Source organism: Cynocephalus volans, chromosome 10 (genome assembly GCF_027409185.1).
Source record: "Cynocephalus volans isolate mCynVol1 chromosome 10, mCynVol1.pri, whole genome shotgun sequence".
In the NCBI taxonomy this organism is placed as follows: Eukaryota; Metazoa; Chordata; class Mammalia; order Dermoptera; family Cynocephalidae; genus Cynocephalus; species Cynocephalus volans.
The window spans coordinates 43,591,408-43,614,110 of NC_084469.1; the positions used below are offsets into that span (position 1 = coordinate 43,591,408).

A 22,703-nucleotide genomic window follows, 5' to 3' on the forward strand; every position below is an offset into this window, starting at 1 on the left:
AAGCCATAAACGACCAGGAAAGTCTGAGGATGTGTCAGACTGGAGACCAAGGAAACATGACAGCTTGGTGCAATGGGGCATCCTGGGGCATTAGGAAGAAAAGCAGTGAATCTCGAATGTCTGTATTTACTAGTAGAGGACCAACATCAACCTAATCGTGCTACAGTTATGTACAATGTTAACATGAGCAGGAAGCAAAGTGAAGAGCATATGGGAATTCTCTTTGTAATTTTTCTGCAAGTCTATAATTCAAATCAAAAAGTTAAGACAAAGTTTGGAAGGTGTTAAAAAGATGTTAAATGCCACCATATCTAATTGAATTTACTCCTTGGTACAGAATCTCAAGAATTACTAAAAGGCATATTTAGGAAAGTTGCTTGGGTAGTTGCCCAGTAATCTGAACAAATGCTCAGGTTGTCTGCCTTTGGAATCTCTATGACCCATCTCCCTTGAGTAGGGAGTGGAGTGCGAGCATCTCGAACATGACAGGAAACCCTTGACTGTGAAAGCTCAAGACCAGGAACGTTTTTTCTGTCTCTCCCACTCTGCATGAAAAACTACAAAATCACCAAGCCTACCTTAGTCTCAAGGGCAAGAGTCCAGCTGGGTCTCGGGGTCAGGACAAATTCACCTCAGTCTCCTCCTCTACACTGTCACAACCAGTAGGAATCAATCTTTACAGACTGTACCATCTTCTGGGGGAGAAAAGCCCACAGATGTCTGGAAAAACCAGTCAGTATATGATCTTGCCTGCCTATTCTTGCCAGTTTTATTATACACTGGAAATTCTGACCACACGTTCCCATAAAATGAATGCAGAGCCCACTTATGTCGGGCTCCACTTACCAAGCAGACTGAGCCGCTGGACTGGCAGACAACTAGCAAAAACCTTGTCTGAACACAAGAACAGAGTTCCCAGGGGATGTCATGCACTAGCCAAACAGATGAGGACAGAGTGGGTGTCATCTCTTCCCTTCATTCGTCCTTGACACAGACAAGCCAGGAATCCCCTCCCACTGATTAGAGACCAAAACACAGATCCTGCAGTTCTAAGAACCGCCACTGTCACCCTCGTACTCCTCCAGACATCCTCCGCTCTGACGGATGTATCTTTGATATCTTTAAGGGATGAGCCATTTACTAATGTTGAATGCTGAGTACATAATCATAGACACTCAACAGACGTCTTTGGAATAAATGAGTGTTACCTTCTCTCCACCATCAACTCCAAAGGCCAACTTTGAGAAGACTCTCCAAGACCACTAAAGCAGCTTGAACTTCACAACCCGCAGAAATGGCCGCTCACTGGTGTTATTTAAATCACAGTATTTCTAAAAGAAAGTGAGCTCAATTTCCTATAACCGGACACAAGTAAACAGCAGGTATTAAGCCAATAAAACCATGTAGTCAATAGTTTACAAAAATACGTCTTTATTGTGTCTCAAAGTTCTTGCATTATACAGATACCTAGGTATATAAACTTATGTCATGTTAAATATAAATTAAACAAGAAAACTATAAAGAAATTATCAAAACTGCCAGAAAGTTCCTCCAAGCCATGAATCTGTGTTAAAAATGTACGGTGGGATGATGAAACTATCTTCAATCACCACACTCAGAAAACTGTTAAGTGCAGCAAATGTAAATGCTGGAAACGACAACAAAGGCCAAACTGATACAGAATAAAACTAGGTGGGCACCACCATTTACAGAGGGTTGAGCACCTAAGATGGCTCCATGTGACACTTTAGCAAGCATCACCTTTGTGTAAAACAGACCAGGGGCTCCATCGTTAAGCTACAGGTTAACTTACATGCAACCACAGGGGAACGTGCCCAGATGCCGCTGCTAGAATCCCCACACCCGCTGGCCCACACGGTTCTCCTGAGGTTGGGATCTGGATCCTGGAGGGGCCTGGCCCCGCCGCCCCAAGCAGGGTGCGCAGGCGTGGACGACTCTGCATGGGAGGGGGACTGCCGGCTGCGATGGCCCCCCGTGGCAGACAAGGTCCACCCGGCGGGTCAGTCCTTCCTCTCGCGGAGCTGCCACCCCCATTCTCCAGAGGTGCCCCGCAGACAGATGGCCCTGGCAGGTCAGTTCCGAGCCTCCGAGGCCGTGGGGCTGCGCACCGTGGACATGAGGTGCGACTTGTAGGTCTTGCTCAGGCCGGTCATCCAGAACTTGAGCAGCTTCACGTTGTCCTCCTCGGACGCGCCCAGGATGCTCAGGAGCTTCTGCGTGTCCTCCTTGGGTCGACTGTCCACCTTGGTGAACTTGAAAAGGACCTTCACTTTGCTGTAGAAAACCGAAAACAGAACACTCAGGTGGCACGGCACAGCTGCCAGAGTTCTGGACCTGGGGCTCGGGGGCTTCCAGACCAGCCCAGGCAGGCCCGGCTCACACGCACCCCGCAGGACACCCAAGGCCTGGGGGACAGGAGGGAAGAAAGGAAGGAGAGACTGTCCTTAAATTCCTTAAAGTCGTGGAAGAACCTGGCTGCTCCTAAGCCTCTTTGTGTTATCTGAAATCAGAACAATGTGTGACTAATTGAATTTGATGAAAAATTTATTAAGAATTAAGGCAGAAGGAAATAAAATAACTTGCTCTTAAAAAAAAAGAACATAATTGGTGTGACTTTCAGATTTCTGGGTGCTTAGTGTCCTCCTCACCCCACCTGCAGAGCGGGAGCCTGGGCCAGGAGACACCAGTCCCCTCTCAAAGGTCACCGCGCGAGGCAGAGACGGCAGGTGGCCCGCGCGGCCCTCTATGCTAAGGCCTCCCGGGGCAGCCAGCGCCGCCTGGACGCAGCCTCCGCAGGGTCTCAGCAGCCGCGCCGCAGTGGGCAGCAGGGCCGCGGGCTTACTTCATCCACTCCTCCTTGAGGCACACCAGGCACTGGTCCACCACATCCACGGACAGATTCTGGTTGGTCAGCGCCGCCTCGATCTTATTCAGGATGGTGGGGCCAACTGGAAACAAGGGAGGAGGTAAGGCCAGGGGGCCGTGAGGGCGAGGGCAGGGGGAGGGGGCATCAGCACACAGTGGGGACACGGGACGAGGCAGGCGGCAGGGGGGCATCAGCACACTGCAGGAGTGTGGGGCGAGGGCACAGGGGGAGGGGCATCAGCACACAGCAGGGGCATGAGGCAGGGGCATGACCATGGGGTAGGGGTATGAGCACTGGGCAGGGCATACAGGGGTGGAGGGTGGGCTCTCCCCTCCCTGCTGGCTGAGGAAACGCTCACCCTGCCCAGCAACACCCACCTCGGTCTGCAGCCACAGGGCTCCCGCTGGTCACCACAAACTCATACTTGCTGAGAGACTGGTCGTCCTCACACCCGACTGAGTGGAGTGCGGAGCGAGTGGCTGCGTGGACCTCCACGATGACAGCGAATTCTGGCAATACAAAAGCTACTGTCTGGAGAAGGGCTCCTCCCTTCATTTCACCCCCTTGGCAAGCCCACCTCATTCCACCACTCCAAATTATTTCAGTTCAAAGAGGAAAACACTGCCCAGAGAGGTCTTCTGAATGCTTTGATATTTAAAACCTTTTGCAGTTTATTTGTGACTACAATGAAGGGTTAACTTTTGCCTCAGTTAAAGTAATAATTTACTATGTCCCAATAATAATAAATTACTTTGTATACATCAATTTACTTCATACTAAGCAACCCTATAAAGATGGTCCCACTATTACCCCGATTTTATGCATGGGAAAACAGACTAGGCTCAGAGAAGTCAGCTTGCCCAAGGTCACACAGCTAGTAGTAGTAAGGACTTCAAGCCCATCTCTGAAACCAGAGCCAGTGTTCCTAACGCTACCCAGAGAAAGGGCACTGCCTCTCAGGACTCAGGACCCAGCCCACGTGCTGTACAGAGTCTGCTCAAGGCTACTGCTGGCTCTGGGCTGGACGTGTGTCAGTGAGCCCACCAGTGCAGTGACCACCTCTCACAGATGTCCTCAGAGAAGCCACTACTTGCCTGGGGAGGGCGGGATTTCCACCCAGCTGATTCCTAGACACCCCCAAATAAAAGGGGTGTCAACTACCTTCCTGGTTCTGTCACAGGCAGAGCGCATCAGCGCAAAGGGCGGCACTAATGACTGTCAGAGACTCAGGCATGTGAAAGGAAAAGAAAAACCAGAGAGGGTGAGGAAGGGACAGGAGGAAAGGAAGTGGGCGAGACTCACAGAACGCAGCAGTCACGCTGTCAGAGACCAGCAAGTCTCCTGAACTTCGGGGGAACTGACTTGCCAGGAGTACAACAGTCCCCCAGCCAGCCATGTGTGGTGTTCTCAGTGGACATACACTCTCCCACCCCCGGGACTGTGACCCTTGGCCTACTGAGAACCACAGGCCCCGCAAGCCACCCTCACTATCAGGTTGTCCAGTCCACCCCCTACGCAAAGCCACTGGGAAAACTGGTCCTAAGTCGTGGGTTCCCCTGCCTCTGAGGACAGCAGGCAGCACCCCCAAATCCATGACTGAGACCCAGCTCCACCTCAGGGCCCTGATGTGTGGGGACTGCCCACAGCAGGAAAGAAGGGCACACACCTGAGCACAGCACGTGGTGGGGGATCTGCACGTGCGGGCTGAGCCCCAGGAAGTTGCAGCGATAGGCCTCTTCATACTGGCTGCTGTACGGGATGACGCGGGCACAGCCCACAGGCAGCATGGTCTGTGGAGGACAGAGCCACTCAGCCCACAGCAGCGAGGACATCCTCAGTCCTGGCCTGCCTACGTACCAACCCCACACGCCCCTGCAGCTCAGTCCCAAGGGGGTGTCTCCCACCACGAGGCCACCCGTCACACACCCACATGTGCTGCCTCTTGCTCTGTGTGTTAACTCTGACATCAGGCTTTGCCTTCTAGATGTGTCTCTCCCCCAGTCCCACAGAGATGAAAAGCTGTGAGACTGTGTCATATTCACTTTTGTCCCCTCGAAGGCCTAGACAGTCAGCAGACATGCACATGCTTCCTGACGATTTAAATGTCACCAGAACCAGCCCGGGCCTGGGCGCCCCACTGGGCCTCCGGATGGAGACAGGTGCCGCACGTGTGTGCCCACCCCACTCATGGAAGACGTGAGTGCAGAGGGTGCCTGCGCCAGCTCCCACAGCTTCTTAGAGGGACTCGGAGATTGCAGAGGGCTAGAGAGGGTAGTTATATCAGTCTATCAGGACAGCACAGAGTCCTGCCAATGGAAATAAGAAATATCCATGACTGCCATTTTTAATCGTGGAGAAAAAACCACAGGTCTTAAGTTCAGGTAGGGACCGTCTGCGAGGTGTGCACTGAGCGGTCAACATGTCCTCACCTGAAGTCAGGCACTAGGTCCATACTGTTCAGCCACAGAACACGTAAGAAAAAGATGTTCTTACCCGAAGAACTTCAAAGGCTGACTGCACAAGGTCCACATCTCTGCTCTTCCAGATCACCTGGTTCCCCATGAGAACATGCCAGGCCAACATGCGAAAAGATGGGGCACCCAGAACCTGGAAAATAGGATGCAGTGCTTTCTGCATGGTTAACAGAAACACTTTTTCTCTTCCCTCCAATAAGTTATTTTGTGTGTTTAGAAACTTACTCTATAGCAGAGGAAGATGGAATGAGTAGAGAGAAAGTCACTTACCTTCTCAGGGAGGGTAGGTGGCCTGCCCAAGGTCCAAAGGGGACAGTTGGAAGTCCCCATTTTGCCCACAAAAGCTGGATTCCAAAGCTCCTGCACCCTTCAGATCTTTTTCTCAATTTTATTTTTAAATATTTGAAGGAAAAGTGTTAATTTTTTGCAACATTCACCTTCTCTCTATAGACACAATTTTGCTGAATCACTTGAAAATAAGCTGCAGGCACCATGACACTTCAGTGTTCTGTGGCTGAACAGTATGGACCTAGTGCCTGACTTCAGCACCCAGAAAGAACCACGCGGACGACTACACCCAGGCACACCACAGTGATGCAACGTAGCCAATACCCGTTACGTGCAAGAGCCCACGCCTCCAAACGACGTCCTTTATAGCTGCTGTTCTTTTGATGCAGGAGCCATTAAAGGATCATGATTGCTTTTAGTTATAATGTCTTTATTCTTTAATCTACAATGGCCCCTCTCCAAACTCCACCTTCTATTAACTTCCATGACACTGACATTTTAGAAGAGTCCAGCCTGTTGTCTTATAGCTTCTAAGAAGCTGAACATAGCTTTGAAAACAAAACAAAAAAACAACAACAAAAAAGAGGCTACAATATCACATTTTACTAAACTCCAAGCCTCAAAGTGTTCCCACCTCCAGTGGAATTCAAGATTCCTTCTACCCCTAATACATGGAAGCAATCCACAAGGATGATTTCAGCCAAATACATGATTTTGATGGAATGAGTGTCCATGGGGATCTGCCACCAAACCAGTCTTACTCCATTTTCCAAAATAGAAATAACTATCTTCTGATAAAATTAATGCTCATTGTAAAAATAAATACAGAAAAATACAATAAAAAGGGGACAACCTGCCATCATAATCAAGCAGTCCCCTTTTCCCATCTGTACCAAGGTCAATGTTGCTGTGTGTTAAATTTTGTTTTGTATTTGGTAGTCTTACATACACATCACTCTATACATACTGTATGCTTTATTTCTTGTACTTAATGATATTCCATTGTTTGGACATGCTATAACTACCATGGTTGGACATTCAGGTTGATGCCAATTTTTTGCAAAAACAACCATTACTTTCAGTCTGCAATGAGTCTAGGCTGCATGCAAACTGGTAATAGTGCTGTTCAATCCCTGTAGAAGGTTCTAGAATGACAATATTTGAGGACCATGGGAGCCAACCATCAGGGCTTTCTTTGAAGCAAGACGCTGGCATTGTCACTAAAAGGGGGACACTGATCCTGTAGCTAATACACCCCTGACGCCCACCGTGCCTTCAGCCCCACAAAGAGGCTCCCTTCCAGGTTTGGAAGATGATGGGTCCAAAGGACAAAGTGTGTTGAACAGAGAAGACTGGGCTCTTCTCCCGAGTTTCTGACTGGGGCTCTACCCTCTGCCGCCTACCTGTCTCATGTGCCGAAGGGACTTGAAGACCGACAGCTTTCGGGGCTGCCAGTTTCCACAATCTGAGAGTAAGGACGAATCTGTGGGGCACTTGGTCAGCTCCCGCCCTTCTGTGCCCTCTGGCAGCACAGCGGCTTTCTCTTCCTCCTCGGCCTCAGAGTTGTCCCAGCTCTCTGATTCCTCTTCTAAGTCTGCGAGATGGACGACAAGGACAGTTACAGAACATGCTGCCCTTCAGATGCAACAGTCTCGTTAGGTGACCACACCGGCCGGCTGGTTACCGACCCCTGGCTGTAGCCAGCTGCCTGTGCTCCTTCTTGTCCTGGGCAGTGTGGGGTGGGCAGAAAGCGCCCAGTCACTGTTTCCTTAGCCCGGAACGTCACACTACATTCAGAAGCACTTACTGAAAGACCCCAAGCTGTTCACTGTTGTGGGAAAACTCAAGCCAACCCTGAAAATGCCAACAGCGCGTGCTTACTGAGCACATCCCGTCAGGCACTTTCCTCAGGGCTCCATGCATCATCTCACTTTTTCCTCTCCACCGTCCTGAGGTCAGCACTATTATCTCCACCTCACAGATAAAGAAGTAAATACCCGTGATTTCAGTTAGGCTTCATGGTGGCCCTCACAAAGGATCCCATCTCTGTTTCATGTCGCGAGACCAAAAGGGAGGGGTGCATGTGAGTAGCAGAGGCACAGCTGAGGCCAGCTCTGTCTAGCTCTAAAGTGTGTGTCTGCATGCACTCCTACACCCAGCTCCATGACCACGACACAGTCCAAAGAAAGCCCAGAGCCCTGCGCACCTGCACATCTAGCTGCCACAAGCTTTGACAGACCTGGCTCTCTGTGCAACAGATGTCAGGGAAACTGCCCTCGCCACCTGCACTAGCCTAGAAATTTGTAATTAGCACCATAACAAATGGGGCCAACTGATCTGGGAGGATGTGAAAGTGGATTGCAAACTTCTGTCTCTTCCGAGCATGCTCTGCCCTTACTGAAACCCCACTCCTATATTTCCCCACCTGGGAAAGCCTGTCTAAACCAAGTGTATGGGCCGAGCCCGTGGCGCACTTGGTAGAGTGCTGCGCTGGGAGCGCGGCGACGCTCCCGCCGCGGGTTCGCATCCTATATAGGACTGACCGGTGCACTCACTGGCTGAGTGCCGGTCACGAAAAAACGACAAAATAAAATAAAATAAAATAAAATAAATAAAATAAAATAAACGAAATGTATGCAAGCCAAGTACTTGACTACAGGGATATCCTTGAAACAGCTCCAACAATTTAGGAGCTCAACCACTTGCAAACTGAAGCAAAGGAAGCATTACTAGTAACAAACTGCACACAACACGCATCACAAGTGCATTTACCTGCCACACAGCCACAACTGTGGACCTAGAGCATGAAAAGTCACATCAGCCCTGACAGAAGGCTCAGCCAAGATCGAGATCAGAGGTCCTGACTGCCACAATTCATCAGGATCTCCTGGAAGTTAGGTGAATGCACAGGACCCTGAGCCCCAGATGCAGGGAGAGCCCAGACACCTGGGAGGCTGGGGAACCACTGCCTTGATGGAAAACTTTGGTCTAACTGAAACAGAACAGTTTGTTATAAAGCAATGAATAAGAGACTGTCTACAAGGCCAAGCACTTGCCTATCATCATAAAATAGGGACAAGAAAACCTTCCGTCAGGTCTTTCTATAGACAGCCCTAATCGTGGATTTTCCCAACCTACCTGGGAAATAGAATCTTTCATGTGACTGTCAAGAAAAATGAGAGAGAAATCACAACAAAAACACCAAGATCAAAGGGCAAGCTTTACGCAGGCTCGTCTGGTGCTTATTCAGAGCCAAGCTTCCCCACATCTGCTTCTCCTGCCAGCACGGCCGAGAGCAGGTGGCCCAGCGGCAGCAGCCCCTCCTCACCAGCCAGCTTTTCCATCTGCACCAGGGTGTCCTCGGTGGGTGCGCCCTCCAGGAGCTTCTCGGTCAGTCGGCTGCCGCACGCTTTCAGGAGCCTAGAGAAGACAGCACCAGCTATGACGCATTTTTGCCCAATGAAAAACTGAACCTGAAGCTGCTCAAGCCCGTCAGACTACCAGTCTACAGAAGACACGGGTACAAAAGAACATGCTGACCACCACCCCAGGACACAATCAGTCAGACCCAGGGTGCAGGCAATTCTATAAGACAAGTGACCAAGGTCCTTCGCTAAAGGGCATGGGAAAAATAAGGGGGATGTGGCCTGGACAGAGGAACTGTCACAGGCTAGAGAGACTTCAGGTGTTGTCGTGGTCCCAACACAAAAGGCACTTTGGAAACAAAAGAGAAAACTGAACATGGTTTGTGCACTGAAGGATACTAATGAATTAGTCAATTTTGTTGGATAACATAATGGTATTGTGGTTATATTTATGGTTGAAATGGTCCTACTAAGACTTGCTTTAAGAAAATACCCCAAGGGCCGAGCCCGTGGTGCACTCGGGAGAGTGCAGCGCTGGGAGCGCGGCGACGCTCCCGCCGTGGGTTCGGATCCTATGTGGGAATGGGCTGGTGTGCTCATTGGCTGAGTGCCGGTCACAAAAAAGACAAAAAAAAAAAAGAAAAAAGAAAAAAAGAAAATACCCCAAACAAAAGAAGTGAGGGGACAAAAGAAAAAGCAGCAAAATGCTGATAACTGCTAAAACTGGGTGAGGAGAGGGTAGGTTCCCTGCACTATTTATTCTACTTTGGATCTGTTTGAAAATTTCCGTAATAAAAATGATCTTTAAAATATGGAAGGAAGCTAAGAGTAGATTTTAACATTGTTGCAACAACAGAAAAAAAAAAAAAAAAGACAAGTACATGAGGTAATACAGGTTAAATAGCTTGGTTTATCCACTCCACAATGTGTACATATATCAAAACTTCATGTTGTACACCATAAACATACTTTTTATTCATCAACTTAATTTTTTTTTAATTCAGGAGAAGCCCTATGTTGGGTGGGGGGAGCAGATACTTTTTCTCTTTAGTTCACAGGTCCTCAGGAGCTGCACTCACGGGTCTACCCCTGAGGAGCCTCATCCAAGACCGGATTTAGACAATGAGATCCTAGACTTGAAGCTGGTACTGCACAGGAATGAGAATTAGGAAGTCGGGGGAGGGTCTCTGGAAGGCATGAGTACATTCTGCAATGGAGGAGCAGAGACAATTTGTGGCAGAGGACAGACTGGTGGTTTTCAAATATGTCTACAGGGTCACTGACACTCTTCCCTTCACATGATGGAGGCTGCTCCCTCCCCCTGCCTGGCCTGTGCTTAGCGACACGGCACATTTCTACCAAACGGCGAGTGCTGGAAGTCACTGCACATAACCACCAAGCCTGGTCCGTGAGTGGTTTCAGATCCCACCTCATTCCCTTGGGTCAGTCACTCTGGGGGGAACCAGCTCCCAGGTCCACACGGCGAGGAGCCGAGACCTGCTGCCCACAGCCAGCACCATGCCAGCCACATAAGGGAGCCACTCTGGAAGCGGCCTCTCCCCAGCCAGCAAAAACCCTGAGCCAAAACTACCCAATTAAGCCACTTTTGACTTTCCAACCTGCAGAAGCTGTGAGATAAATGTTTGTTGTTGTTGTTAAAAAAGGGTGGTGATCATTGGTCTTGGTACAGAAACTTAAAATATCATTAGGAAGTGAGCTGCAGAGACACGTTTTCCACTCTATAGGGGAAGATGCCCAGAGGACAAGGACAAGGACTCCAGCCAGTCCTGTGCTCACTAAGTGCACAAAGCGCCCCCCCCCCCCCCCGCCCCGGGCAGCTGCGCAAACTCAGCCGGGGACTGTCTCCTCCCACACTGGTGGATAATCCAACTACTATGCAGTGACTGCTCTGACTCTCACAGTTGCTACAAGACCTGAGACTCATTACCAAGCAAAGGAGGTATGCAGGCATGCCCACAAGTTGTCATCGCTTGTCAGGGATGTCAGTGAGCGGGCGGCGTTGCCATTCCTTTGGTGCAGGAACGGGGTAAAGGCTGTGTTCATCCTCTGGGCACGCTGCGGGCATCCATACTGCTCCGCCTCAAACACCTGAAATGCACAGGGAGGGGCAGCCTCTAACAACCCAACTGGCCAGACCTGAGTGTGTGAGGGACCCATGACCAGTTCTGGCCTTCAAGGTAAGAGAGAAACCAGGTGGCTCCTCTGCCTTCCAGCAGGGCCATGCAACTATGCTGCACCATGGCTGCCACTCTGCTACTGCAATGACAAGGAGCAGACTCCCGTCCAACAACACACACACAGCAAGCACCAGCCTGTGGTTTGAGGGCTGGCTTTACCAGGCACAACCTGGCCTGGCCCAAGAGGCTTTGCCACAGCTGCAGGTCTACATTAGGGAGTGGGTCGCCACAGGATTAATGGACAGTGTCTGAAATAAAGGTCAGAGGAAGCAGAGACACCAGAGATGAAACCAGGCGTCTGAATGCAGCAAGGAAACCAGGGCTGAGCAAGAATCAGGACGAGGGCAGCTGTGAGACTGACTGGGAGGCTCCTAACCATGGCCCCAACTCTGCAGCCAAGACACTATGGTTCAGGTAGTGCAGCAGCTGCAAGGCCAAGAGGAACAGGGCTGCCTGGGCTCCCAACTGCGACTCCTGCCCTGCCAGGCCCCCTACCACCCGCACACCTCACTGCCACGTCACCTTGAGAGCCTTGCCCTGGAGCTCGTCGATGATTCCCCGGACCTTCCCCAGCAGGAAGGGCCAGGAGTTGATGAGGTAGATCCGATCCATCATGATGGTGATGATGCTGTACCAGCGCTGGAAGCCCCTGGCCAGGCTGTCCTTGATGAAGAATGTGTGGCTGAACACAAAACCATGCTGCTCGTCCCCGAAGAAGATGGGGCCTTCCCGGCCAGGGCAGACCTGTAGGGAGGGACAGTGACTCCTCCCGTCAGTGACACCAAGCCAAAGCCTACTCCAGAGACTTCCTTTTCAGCACACATCAGCCAGCATTGTTTAGAGGGAGGCTGGGAGGGGATGAGGGGGCTTTGCATTCACCTGTCCCTGTGCTCACACTTCCTAAAGATAACGTCAGCTATCATGGTGCAAGGCCAGTGAATTAGGTCCTCACTTTTTTCAACCTTGAGCCACAGATGACTCCTGTACAACTATTACATCCATCCTAGACTCAAATGTGCCAATGCACTCATCCAAATATACTGAAGAGCCAGTGGCCAAAACAGCCACTGCACAGTCCATATCATAAAATCTGTACACCTCATTCTTACAAAGACTTCTGTTCCTCCCTCCTGACATACTCTTTCTTCACACACAATTCTAACAGACCTGGCCATTGCTTACTAGCAGACCAGCAGCAGGCACGTGAAAGGAGGGAAGCGGCTGGAGGCAGCCATGCAGCAGCAGCAGGAGGTGAGGACCAACAGTGCAGGAGCCCGTGTGTCTGATCGGGCGCACGCCAGGCACCCAGGCATTAGTAATAGAATCATGAATTCCTTGTGACAGACAAAAACCTAAAAGCTAAGATTCAAGCTCAGCAGCAGCAGCCATGTAGTTAGGAAACAAATTGATTCACTCTCCAGGAGGCTCTGACAGCAGTCCATGAGGACCCCTGGGACTCACAAATAAAGACAGAGACAATAAAGAAAGGTGATGTTTGATACGCGAACTACACATCCCAGAAACAGTTCATATCTTAGAAGCAGCCCGTGAAGAATGGACAAATGATAAAAGTTTGGTGCTTAAAGTGAAAACTAGCGCCCATTTAGAAAACCAACGAATTCTATGTGCCTTATTCTTTCAGCTCTGACAACTGAGGCATCCCATACTCCACACCGTGCCTATCTGCCCAGTCCTCTCTGTGAGGGGACTAATGTCAGTCCTTCCCTCCACACCCCACCCTGACCTTGCTTAGGGCCCCGTGGAGCATGTGAGCTTCCCACAGACACCGACCCGCGAAGTCGCAGGTGCTCACCTCGCAGCTCAGGCTCCGGACGCAGGCCTGGCGGACGATGCTGAAGAGCTGGGGGTGGTTAGGGTGCTGGTGACTGACGTATTTAATTGAGGTCTCTTTGTCATGGCTGATATAGCCTGGATGTCCTGCAGCAAGTGACTGGCAACCCTGCCAGCGAGGAGGAAACAAAATCTGTTAGCTGCGGAGCCGACAAAAGACCGTCTTACTCGTGTGCAAACCTAAATTTAGGAAACTCAACCTCTTTTTGTATAAAAATAACTGGCTTCCAGATATATACTTACCTGAGAATTTAAATGTTTCCTAAATAGTAAAACCAGGATACAGAGACCACGAAGATTGCCAGGGGTTAGTAATAACAGGTGTTATCTACTGAATATGTACGTAGCAAGCATTATGAAAAGAGCTCTGCTTACTTTATCTCATTCAATCCAAGGTGCCAACCCTATGAGACAATTACAGCAAGAACCCCATCTAACAGAAAACAAAACGGAAGCTGAGATGGCTAGCTGGCCCAAGGGCACACACCCTGCTCTCTGACCCTTTCCTGAAGGATGCCACCAACCCCACCCAGGCCTCTGTCTGTGGTCCTGAACAAACACTTGGCAGGGGTCTCAGCCACCGGCAAAAGGGCCCAGCAATGAGCACAGAGAGGGCAGTGTGGCAGCTTGAGCAGACACCCACCATCCAGACCACCTGCTGTGGGGAGTGGGACAGACCAGATGCGGCCCTACTGGAGCCACCGCCACACGTGTGCTGCGGCCGTACACTCTGCAGGTGCCACCCCCAGGACTACGCATGGGAGGGGACGGAGGCAAGCCCTTGCCCCAGACACACAGGATTCCTCCAAGGTCAACCCCAACTGCAGCTCCAGGACTGCCCAGCGGCCTGGCCAAGCCCTCCTTCCCTTCTCCCCCTTTCTGCTGCCCCCACCCCAGATCGCCCACAAGCGTTTCCAGCAATAGAAATCTCCCGCATGTTGTCCTCTGCTTCTCGGCAGAATCATACTAATGGAGGTGGAGTCCCCTTCACACTGTGGTAGAAGGTCACCCTGATTTCAGGCCCCGACCCAGGTCCTCCTTGCAAAGTAGCAGCCCACTGGGGGAACGTAAACTTCACTCCCGAGCTCACGAAGCAACACCATGAGGAACACCTGGGACCCCATGAGGAGGACCCTCACCTGGGAGCGCTGAGATGAGGGCACCCAAGCCTAGGACAAGCTGGAGTATGTGGATATGAAAGGAAATGGCACCTGTCTGTCCCACACAGTGGGTTAAAAAAGCTAAAAGTTAGGATGAAGGGACAGAACTAAAGGGATGTTAAGAGAAGCAGGCACATCCCACACGGCCCACTGAGAAGCAGTCTGTGTCTTTCCCACAAGGCCTCACCACTGCTCTGGGGATCATAGGTCTCCTGTCCATCCCCTGCCCGCACACCCTGCCCCCCCCCGCAGAGACAAATCATCCCTGAGACCTCAAAGATACTCGCCTCGCACATGTCCGACTTTTTGGGCCCCGGGCTGCTGGACTCGGCACTGGCCCCTTCTGCAGGGCTGTGTGCACGGATCCGACTGCTCATCTGGATGCCGCCCTCCTCCTCTTCGGCCTGCTCGCCCTGGCCGGGGCTGTCCCCATTCCCAGCCCCTTGAGGAAGGGGGGCATGCAGAACTTCTGTGCAGAAGAGAGTGCGGGGGCCGTGGAGCTCGCAGAAGTGACAGAGAGCAACGATGGCATTCATGGTGCTGTGGAGACTGGCCAGAGGCCTGTGGGGGCAGGGAGGACACCATCACTGGCCAGTGCTTGCTCATGCCATGAAAACTTTCCAGCCCCTCTGAGCACAGGAACCACTCGGGTGTTGTCAATGGACTTTCCATCCAGCAGAGGCCAGCCACCCAACCAGCACTGCTGAGCACCTATTGTGTACCAGGGCTGTGGTACATGCACAAGGATAAGAGGACAGACATGGCGCCTGCCCATGGGGAGGAACCACACACAAAGGAAGGCAAGACATGAATCAGGTATTGCACAGAAAACTCCTTGGACAGAACTGCAACAGGGCTGTGGGCAGACCGTACAAAGAGAATGCATATCCCTGAGTGACACGAAATGCTGCCAGACATGGTAACCACCACTGGAGTGGCACAAATAGAATGTCACAGAAGTTTCAAGAACCGAGCACCTTCTACATGCTGGGCATGGTTTTAGGTGATGTGTTGCTGTCCTCATGGAGCTTCCCTTCTGGGAGAGAAGGGACATGTGAAAAACTGCCCATCTCCACGAGGTCAGGAGCATCATGAAGGTGGACCCAGCACGCCCAGGGCAGAGAATGACCGGAGGCAGTGGGAACAGCCGGGGTGAGCCGGCTCAGCAGGTCTCTCCCTACAAGAGTCTAAGGAAACAGCACCTGCTCCATCCTGGTGGGTGTGACAGGGTCTACGAGTAACTGCAGCAGAGCAGGAGACAGGGAAGAGGCAATGGGAAGCAGATGTTGTGGCCCCGGAAAAGACCCTGTTTTCCCAGAGTGTGGAGAGGCTTGGGTGGGTTCTGATGAGAATCGTTAATAAGATCTGAATTTCATTTTAAAAGGCTCACTCAGGCTAACGTGCAGAAAACAGACTGCAGGGGGCCAGGATGGACATGGGGAGGTATTCCCACTGACCCGGGGAGAAGAGGTGGAGCCTGAGTGGCGGGGGCGGGGGTGAAGTGGCAGTGTGTGTTCAGAGCAGGACAGGGGACAGGGAGCTCGAGGGCTGCAGGAGGAGCAGGTGGGGTAGGGGCTGAGAACAAAGGAGGCTGAGCCCCCAGGGAGACCATGCAGGGCTGGAGCTGGGAGCCTGGGCCTCCAGAGCGCAGGGAGGAAGCGCAGGCCAGAGGCAGGCAGTGCAGCGGCAGCGGCAGCAGGAGAGCTCCAGTGTCATTCCAGCGACCAGAGAACAAGGACATTAGCAAGGAGGGAATGGAACATTATTCAGCCTTAAACAGGAAGGCAGTTCTGACAGATGCTACAACATGGAAGAACCTTGAGGGCATTATGCTGAGTGAAATAAGACACAGAAGGACAAACATCAAACGACACCACTTATATGGGTGCCCAGGGTAGTCAAATCCAGAGAGACAGGAAGTAGAATGGTGGCCGCCAGGAGCTGGGGGAGGAGAGTGGGGAGTTAGTGGTTAATGGGACAGAGTCTCAGTTGGGGAAGATGAAGCGTTCTGGAGATGGATGTGGGTGATGGCTGCACAACAGCATGGACATACTTAATGCCACTGAACAGTACGTGTAAAAATGGTTAAGATGGTAAAACTTACGTTATGTGTACCTTACAATTAAAAACAAAGAAAAAAAGGAATGGTCACCTGCAGAACAACATGGAGGTCACCAGTGACCTTAACAAGAGCCTTTCCAGTGGAGTGAGAAAAAGCTCATGAGAGTGAGCACAGGCAAGCCTTTTGAGAGTTCCTGTGCTAAAGTGACAGGAACAGGGGGTTCTTCAACACCTGGTGGGGGTGTGGAGTCATGGGAAGGCTCCCGCACCAGGCCCAGCTGCGGCATGGCTGGGACACTGGTGGAACGAGCCAAAGGCCACAGGACCCAGTACGCTCACGGAGGCAATTCATCCACTGCAAAAGGAGGTATGACAGACCTTGGTGACCTGTTTGGGGAAAATCTGGGAAGGCTTCAAAGATGGGGGCATGTCCACTGGGTGCTGACATGCAGAGAAGGTCAGGAAAGGAGGCTACGGGAGCAAAGGCAGAGGTGGGGATGGCCGCAGCCAGCACCCAGGGCATGTATGTCACAGGAGGCCACACCACTGGCTTGAGGAGGATCTGGAATGCCAGGCTAGAGTGACTATGTATGCCCCAGACCCACAGTGTCCAAAATTGTTGCCATAAGCCACATGCAGCAACTTAAATTTAGATTAACTAAAACAAAACCCAAAAAACAAAAATATGAATTAACTAAAACAGAAGCTCAGCTCCTCTGTCTCACTAGCTATGTTTGATGTGCTGGCTGGCTACATGTGGCTCAGGGCCACCATTTTGATCAGCACAGGTTATGGAACATTCTGTCACCACAGGAAGCTCCGTGGGACTGCCTTGCTCAAGACAACAAGAAACCATTTAAGTATCCGAATGTCTTGAGCGAGTAGTGGACCCTGGCCAGGATCCAAACTCTGTTCTCTTTTGGGGACCCCTCCCCCATTAGTGAGTCACGAGTCAGACTTCTCTGTCACCCCCGGGCAGGTAGGGTGTGGACATGACCAAGACTTAGCCAATCAGATGGCCTGCCTGGACGCTAAAACTTGGAAGGAGGCAAAGCAGCAGAGTCTAAACACGTGGAGTGGTTAGAGTGTGGAGAGTACCCTGGGGGACAGGGTCCAAAGTCGCCAGCAACAGCTCCCTTGACAACCAGTGCCCATGGTGTGTCCTGAGCTGTGCCCTCCAGACCAGCCTTCCCACTGGTGGCCCATGCCCAAAGCCTGCTCACTCTGTGACCCACCCACCGTTTCCACGGTCACCTTCTCAGCTGATGCGGGCTGCTATGGCACCTGTCCTGTGGAGGTAGGGGCCTGAGCTGCAGTGGTTACGCTGGGAATGGCAGAGGCAGAGTCAGCTGCACCAATAGTGAGTCAGGTGTGGGGGGCACAGTGAGATGCTGGAGGGACGCTGGCAGGGTATGGAGGGCTGTGTGTCTATGAGTGTGTTCTGGGAGGGGGGTGGGCAGTGGCCCAGGAGACACACAGAATCTAAGAGCTGGAAAGCCGGGAGCTCGATGGAGCTTCCCACTGCAGTGTCCAAGAAGGCACGGCTAAGGAGAGAGGTCCAAGGCGCCCTGCACATCTTCGCCTGGCTCACTCCACCCCCCCAACACAGCTGCATGTCCACGTCCCCTGCTCAGAGGCCTCCCTGACTAGCATGCCCAGCAGCCGCTACTCCACCCGTCACTCTTCCCTCCCCTGCTTCCCTTCAGTCCTAGCACTTCTCATACCAGAAACTCCAGTTTGTTTGGGCTCCCTTGTTACAAACAAAAGCCCCCTAAAGGTGGAGACTGCCTTGTTAACTGCTGTATCGCCAGTGTCTACAAGTTCCCCACACACGGGCAGCACCAAATTCACATGTTAGATAAATGAGTGGATTTAGGAGTTGCCCACAGAGAGATGACTGTTGTTGCCACAGAGAGGGGAGGTGTCTATGGACAGGAGAGGTTCAAGAGCACAACCACGGGGAAGGCCAGAGTCTGAGAGTCTGGTGGCACAGGAACCAAACAAGCCGAGTTTAAATAAAGGGGCCAAAGGGCTCACTAAAGAGCAGTCAAGGAAAACAACGGTTTACAATCCACTGTGGAGGCGGATATGGAATAAGGAGGTCGAGGAAGGGGTATCAGGACCCGAGGTAAAGGTAGAGATATTAACCCTGGAAAAGCAGGCCATGTCTTCCTTTGAGGCACATAGGGAAGAGAAATAAGGTTCCTTCTAGCAAGACATCCACACAAATGCAGCCCTGGGCCAATCTGCAGAGCACAGATACTAACCTTATGTTTGGCAGAATCACACTTCCACCATCCCACCTAGGCCAGAGCATGCAAGGCCACTGTCAAATGAGTCAGGCATGACAACAGCTGGCATACTCCAAGACCTGACGTCTTCCAGGTAAGGAAAAAAAAAAAAAAAAAAATCAGAGCTAATCCTAAGAGCAGCAGTCTTTGTAGCATGGCAAAAAATTCAAGCAGCTTACAGCCAACCTCAGATCAGGACATCACAAACGTGATGATTCCCCCGTGGTCCTATATGCGTCAGCTTTTGAGCAGCAGCTGACATCAAGTTGACATTGCAGCCAAAGTTCTAGCTAAAGTCTTAAACCTCTAATGCAATATTTGATAAAGAACCTCATTAAATATGAATATATTGCACAAATATTTTTTGAAAATACAAAACACTGAAAAAAAAAAAAATACAAAGTCTCCATCCTTCCAACTCTCGGTTATAAGGGGACTGCTCTGGCAGCATCCACATCATGCCAATTAAACCTTTCAGACCACAGGCCTGGAAGTTCCTCTTCTCTCCTCCTCAAATGGGAAAGGAAAACCAGAGGCAACGTTGCTAAGTTATTTCTCGGCACCCAGGATCAACGTGGGTTACTCTTGTTATTAGTTTTTTCTTTTTTTTCAATGAAAAGCACTTGTCTGACAAGAGCTCTGAATGTCTGGATCATGAGTGCCAGAGCTCTGTACAGCCACTGGAAGGCAGGGAGGTATCTTAGATAACACTTAGCCCTGGAGTCACACAGACCTACTATCTGGGTCAGAAAAAAGTCTGACTCTAACCATTAGCAGCCAGGTGACATCAAGTATGTTCCTTAACCTGAGTGCCACACTAAAACAGAGGCCTCAACGTTAACCCCGCACATGGAATCAGAATTCTGGGCTGTGTAAGGTCAGTTCTTTAGTCGCTCTCCAATTCCAATCTCTACCATACATTTGCTGAAGAAAACAAACTGGTCTGAGTATGCCTAACAATTCTTCCTTTCCAACAAGCTTTCCAGAACCCAAGGAAGAAATAAATCTTCCCCCACCTAACGGTCTCTTCATCATCATACTCCAAGCAAGCCTTCAAATTCCTGGAAGAGGGAGAGTGCCCCCTCCTACACTGTCCAAGCCTGGAACCTGGACAGCAACATCCACACCATCCTCCCACTCCCGTGGTGCGCCCTGGCCCTGGGAGAGTCTATTTCATTCCTCCTTCCTGTGGTCTTCTTATAGGACCATGGAAGGTTAAAGAGGCCACTAAATAAAAGCACAGTGTAAATAAATAAGGTATTATAATGGATCTTAGGCAGTAGTAAGCATGCAGCTTCTATAGCTAGCCCCCCACAGGAAGCCTCATCCCAGATCCCAGCAAATGCAAGGTGAAAAATTCCGCAGTGGATTACTGCCAGCCTAGATCCACTCACACTGTGGCTCTATTTCTACTAACCTCACCTGAATTTCCATGTACAGAATTCCCTGACATATGACACTAGAAGGGCAAACAGCGTCACGTGCCACTATTACTCCATTACTTGATGTCAACAACAGTGATAATCTAGTGCCTTCGGCACTAAACTGGCTGTGGCCTTGCTCCGCTGTCACAGAGTCCCTCCTGCCAGCCTATCTGGGCAAAATGGGTAGTGCCAGGTGTCTAGAAAGGGATGGAGAACCAGTACCTACTTGCAGCAAGCTCCTCCTTGCCTTCTGCCTCCCATGGCTGCTGGTGACCACCTTGAACCTCAACCCACGACTCAGACCCTGGGCTAAACATTCTTTCCAGGTGATAAGTACGCGCCTGACACCCGCCAAACTGGGGTCTTCCACCCTTTCTGTAGGACACCGAGCTAGGCCTACTAGAGCATCAAAGGGCTCCCTTCAGAATCCAGCCTGGGAGAAAAGGATCCAGGACACCCTCCCCTCCCCCAAACCAGAGAGCAGCCAAATCCTGGCGGGGGCCAGACAAGGAGTGCAGTCTCTCGGCAGCATTGAGACTAAACCTACGACCTTGACCAGGGGTTCGGACCCAGGTCACATTCCTCATCCCCGGACAGTCTGTGGACGTGCCCGACCCCTCCCCCCACATCTCAGGGTCTCGGCAACGCTTTTCAGTCTGGCCCGAATCGTCCCTGCGGTCACTCGCCCACCTCAGACCAACTCAAATTCCGCCTCGCCCCTCGGGCCCCCGACCTCTCCCCGCCCGGCTCCAGCGGCCTCGGCCTGAGCCCTGCGCCGCGAACCCAGGCTCGCCCGACACCTGGACGCGCAGCCAGGCAGCCCGGGCCCCGGCTGACTGCTCCGGGTAGGTCGTGGCTGCTGGCCCCCGTCCCGTGAGGGCGCAGCGGGGATCCTACGCCCGGTCCCGACCCCGCAGGGGACTCCAGGCGGGGCGGCGGACAGCTCGGAGGCTCCAGCCCTCCGGGAAGCTGACCGACCCCGCGCCGCCACACTCACCTGCGCTCCCTGCGGCCCCAGCAGCCGGGTCTCCAGCCAAAGGCGCGTGACTCGGCCGGGCCGTTCCATCTGCCCAGCTCTGCGGGGGAGGCGCGGGGACAGGAACGCGCCCCGACCCGCCTGACGGGTGGGGCCTCGCCCGGTCCCGCACGTCCGGAACACAGCCCGAGTACCGCAGCTCCGAAGTCTGGCGGGGAACCAAGAGCAGCGGCCCGCCACCTCCCACTTCCGCCGCCCCCATGCTGCTCTCCCCCACTGAGAGGTGCAGAGTGGTTCAGGCCGCACCGGCTGGGGCTGCTGGAGGGAACCATTTTATGCGCGGGGGGGATGCTAAAATTTAAAAACCATTTTAAAAAGAGATTGGACCGAAAATATGACCAGCGAAAGACTCCCTGCCCACACTTCAGAGGAAAAGAGGTGAACGTTATAAGTGCAATGTAATGTTCGTCTGGCTCCACCGTTAGTTTTTATTAAATCGCCAATGGACCGCTCTTCTGCCTACATTAGGCGGGAGGAGGGGGTGGGCGGGCGGCCGTCACGTGACGCAAGGGACGCCCCGGCGCTCTGTGGCCGGGGCGGGACCGCGCATGTGCGTGACTCACCCACTACTTTTCCCTCCCTCCACTCACCCACCCACGCAGAGCATCCAAGTTTTTAGAAGCAAATTGATTATTGACTATTTTTTTTAAAGCCTGGCGCCTGTTGTTCAGTTTGGTTACTTAAAAATTAATTTTAGGGTTGGGAGTGTGGTGCTGATAACACCAAGGCCACGGGTTCGGATCCTACATAGGGATGGCTGATTAGCTCACTTGGGGGAGCGCGGTGTTGACACCACCAATCAAGGGAGCTGCCACCTGGTGCGGGGCTAATCCAGAAACTTCCAGCCACAGCTGCGGTCCCAGCAGGTGTCTAGGGTGTGGTCATCAGGAAGGGCTGGAAGAAGGGCCTCAGCCGTTCTGCGTAGGAGCAGGTGGTTGTGCTTTTGAGGCCACAGAGGTCATTTCTTTCTTTTTCTAAGTTTTGTTTTTGTCTTTTTTTTTTTTTTTGCGACCGGTAAGGGGATGCAACCCTTGGTTTGGTGTCGCGCCCGCACCGCGCTCAGCCATTGAGCACACCGGCCATTCCTATATAGGATCCGAACCCGCGGAGGGAGGGCCGCTCCGCCCCCAAGCGCGGCACTCTCCCAGTGCGCCACCGGGCGGCCCCTCTTTCTTTTCGTTGGATTTCCATGTTATGTTGAAAAGGCGACGTCAGAAAACGAAATTATAGCTTGTGTTTTCTACCTTCTCTTCCTGGCTTGGTAAAGGTTAAGGAGTATGACTGGAGTTACCAGGTTAGGCGTTGCCTTTGTTTATTTATACCAACTATATTTAATCCAATTCCTCCTGACATTGGACAGCACAAGCTTAATTTATCGGCTAGTAAGTCACAAGATAATTTTTGAAGCAATAAAACAAAACACAGAGGTATACTGATTTAAAATTTTTTTATACTTCCACCTTCAACAATGTAGATACTTCAGTCTTATTGAGTTTGCAAAATGCTTTGAGAGCCTTAGTGAAAGGTGCGAGAAGTGTTTGCGGCCACCTCGTACCTGTGCTTCCCAATTTCAAAAAAAAAAAAAAAAAATTCCAACATTTGTCAAAGTGAGCAGGACTCACGCTGAAAATGGCCATCCCTGCAATTCTGAGCAGAAAACTGATTAAC

The 22,703-nt window shown here is 51.6% G+C and overlaps 1 protein-coding gene across 5 annotated transcripts; it reads right to left on the bottom strand.

Moving 5' to 3' along the window:
• Positions 1–1,414: 1,414 nt before the first annotated feature.
• Positions 1,415–21,089, bottom strand: FLCN (folliculin). 5 transcript variants are annotated; one of them, XM_063109534.1, is made up of 13 exons: positions 20,997–21,089; positions 18,552–18,662; positions 14,511–14,784; positions 13,026–13,172; positions 11,735–11,956; positions 10,963–11,123; positions 8,978–9,069; positions 7,053–7,243; positions 5,381–5,494; positions 4,554–4,677; positions 3,265–3,396; positions 2,864–2,969; positions 1,415–2,295 (listed from the first exon to the last, which is right to left on the bottom strand). In XM_063109534.1, the coding sequence occupies exons 2-13, from the start codon at positions 18,599–18,601 to the stop codon at positions 2,094–2,096; spliced, it is 1,815 nt and encodes a 604-aa protein (XP_062965604.1). In that variant the 5' UTR covers positions 18,602–18,662; positions 20,997–21,089; the 3' UTR covers positions 1,415–2,093. The 5 variants fall into 5 exon arrangements, with proteins under 5 accessions (XP_062965604.1, XP_062965606.1, XP_062965603.1 ...); XM_063109536.1 differs by lacking the exon at positions 20,997–21,089 and adding an exon at positions 20,800–20,986; XM_063109533.1 differs by lacking the exon at positions 20,997–21,089 and adding an exon at positions 20,690–20,986.
• Between the last annotated feature and the right edge of the window lie 1,614 nt (positions 21,090–22,703).

Excerpts from the sequence above, each read along its gene's own strand:
- FLCN (XM_063109534.1), bottom strand. The coding sequence starts at position 18,601 with ATGCTCTGGCCTAGGTGGGATGGTGGAAGTGTGATTCTGCCAAACATA. Across the intron at positions 9,070-10,962 it reads CTGCATACCTCCTTTGCTTG|GCTCCTGAAAGCGTGCGGCA; the intron begins GTAATGAGTCTC and ends TGTCTTCTCTAG. Across the intron at positions 2,970-3,264 it reads CCCTGTGGCTGCAGACCGAG|TTGGCCCCACCATCCTGAAT; the intron begins GTGGGTGTTGCT and ends CCTTGTTTCCAG.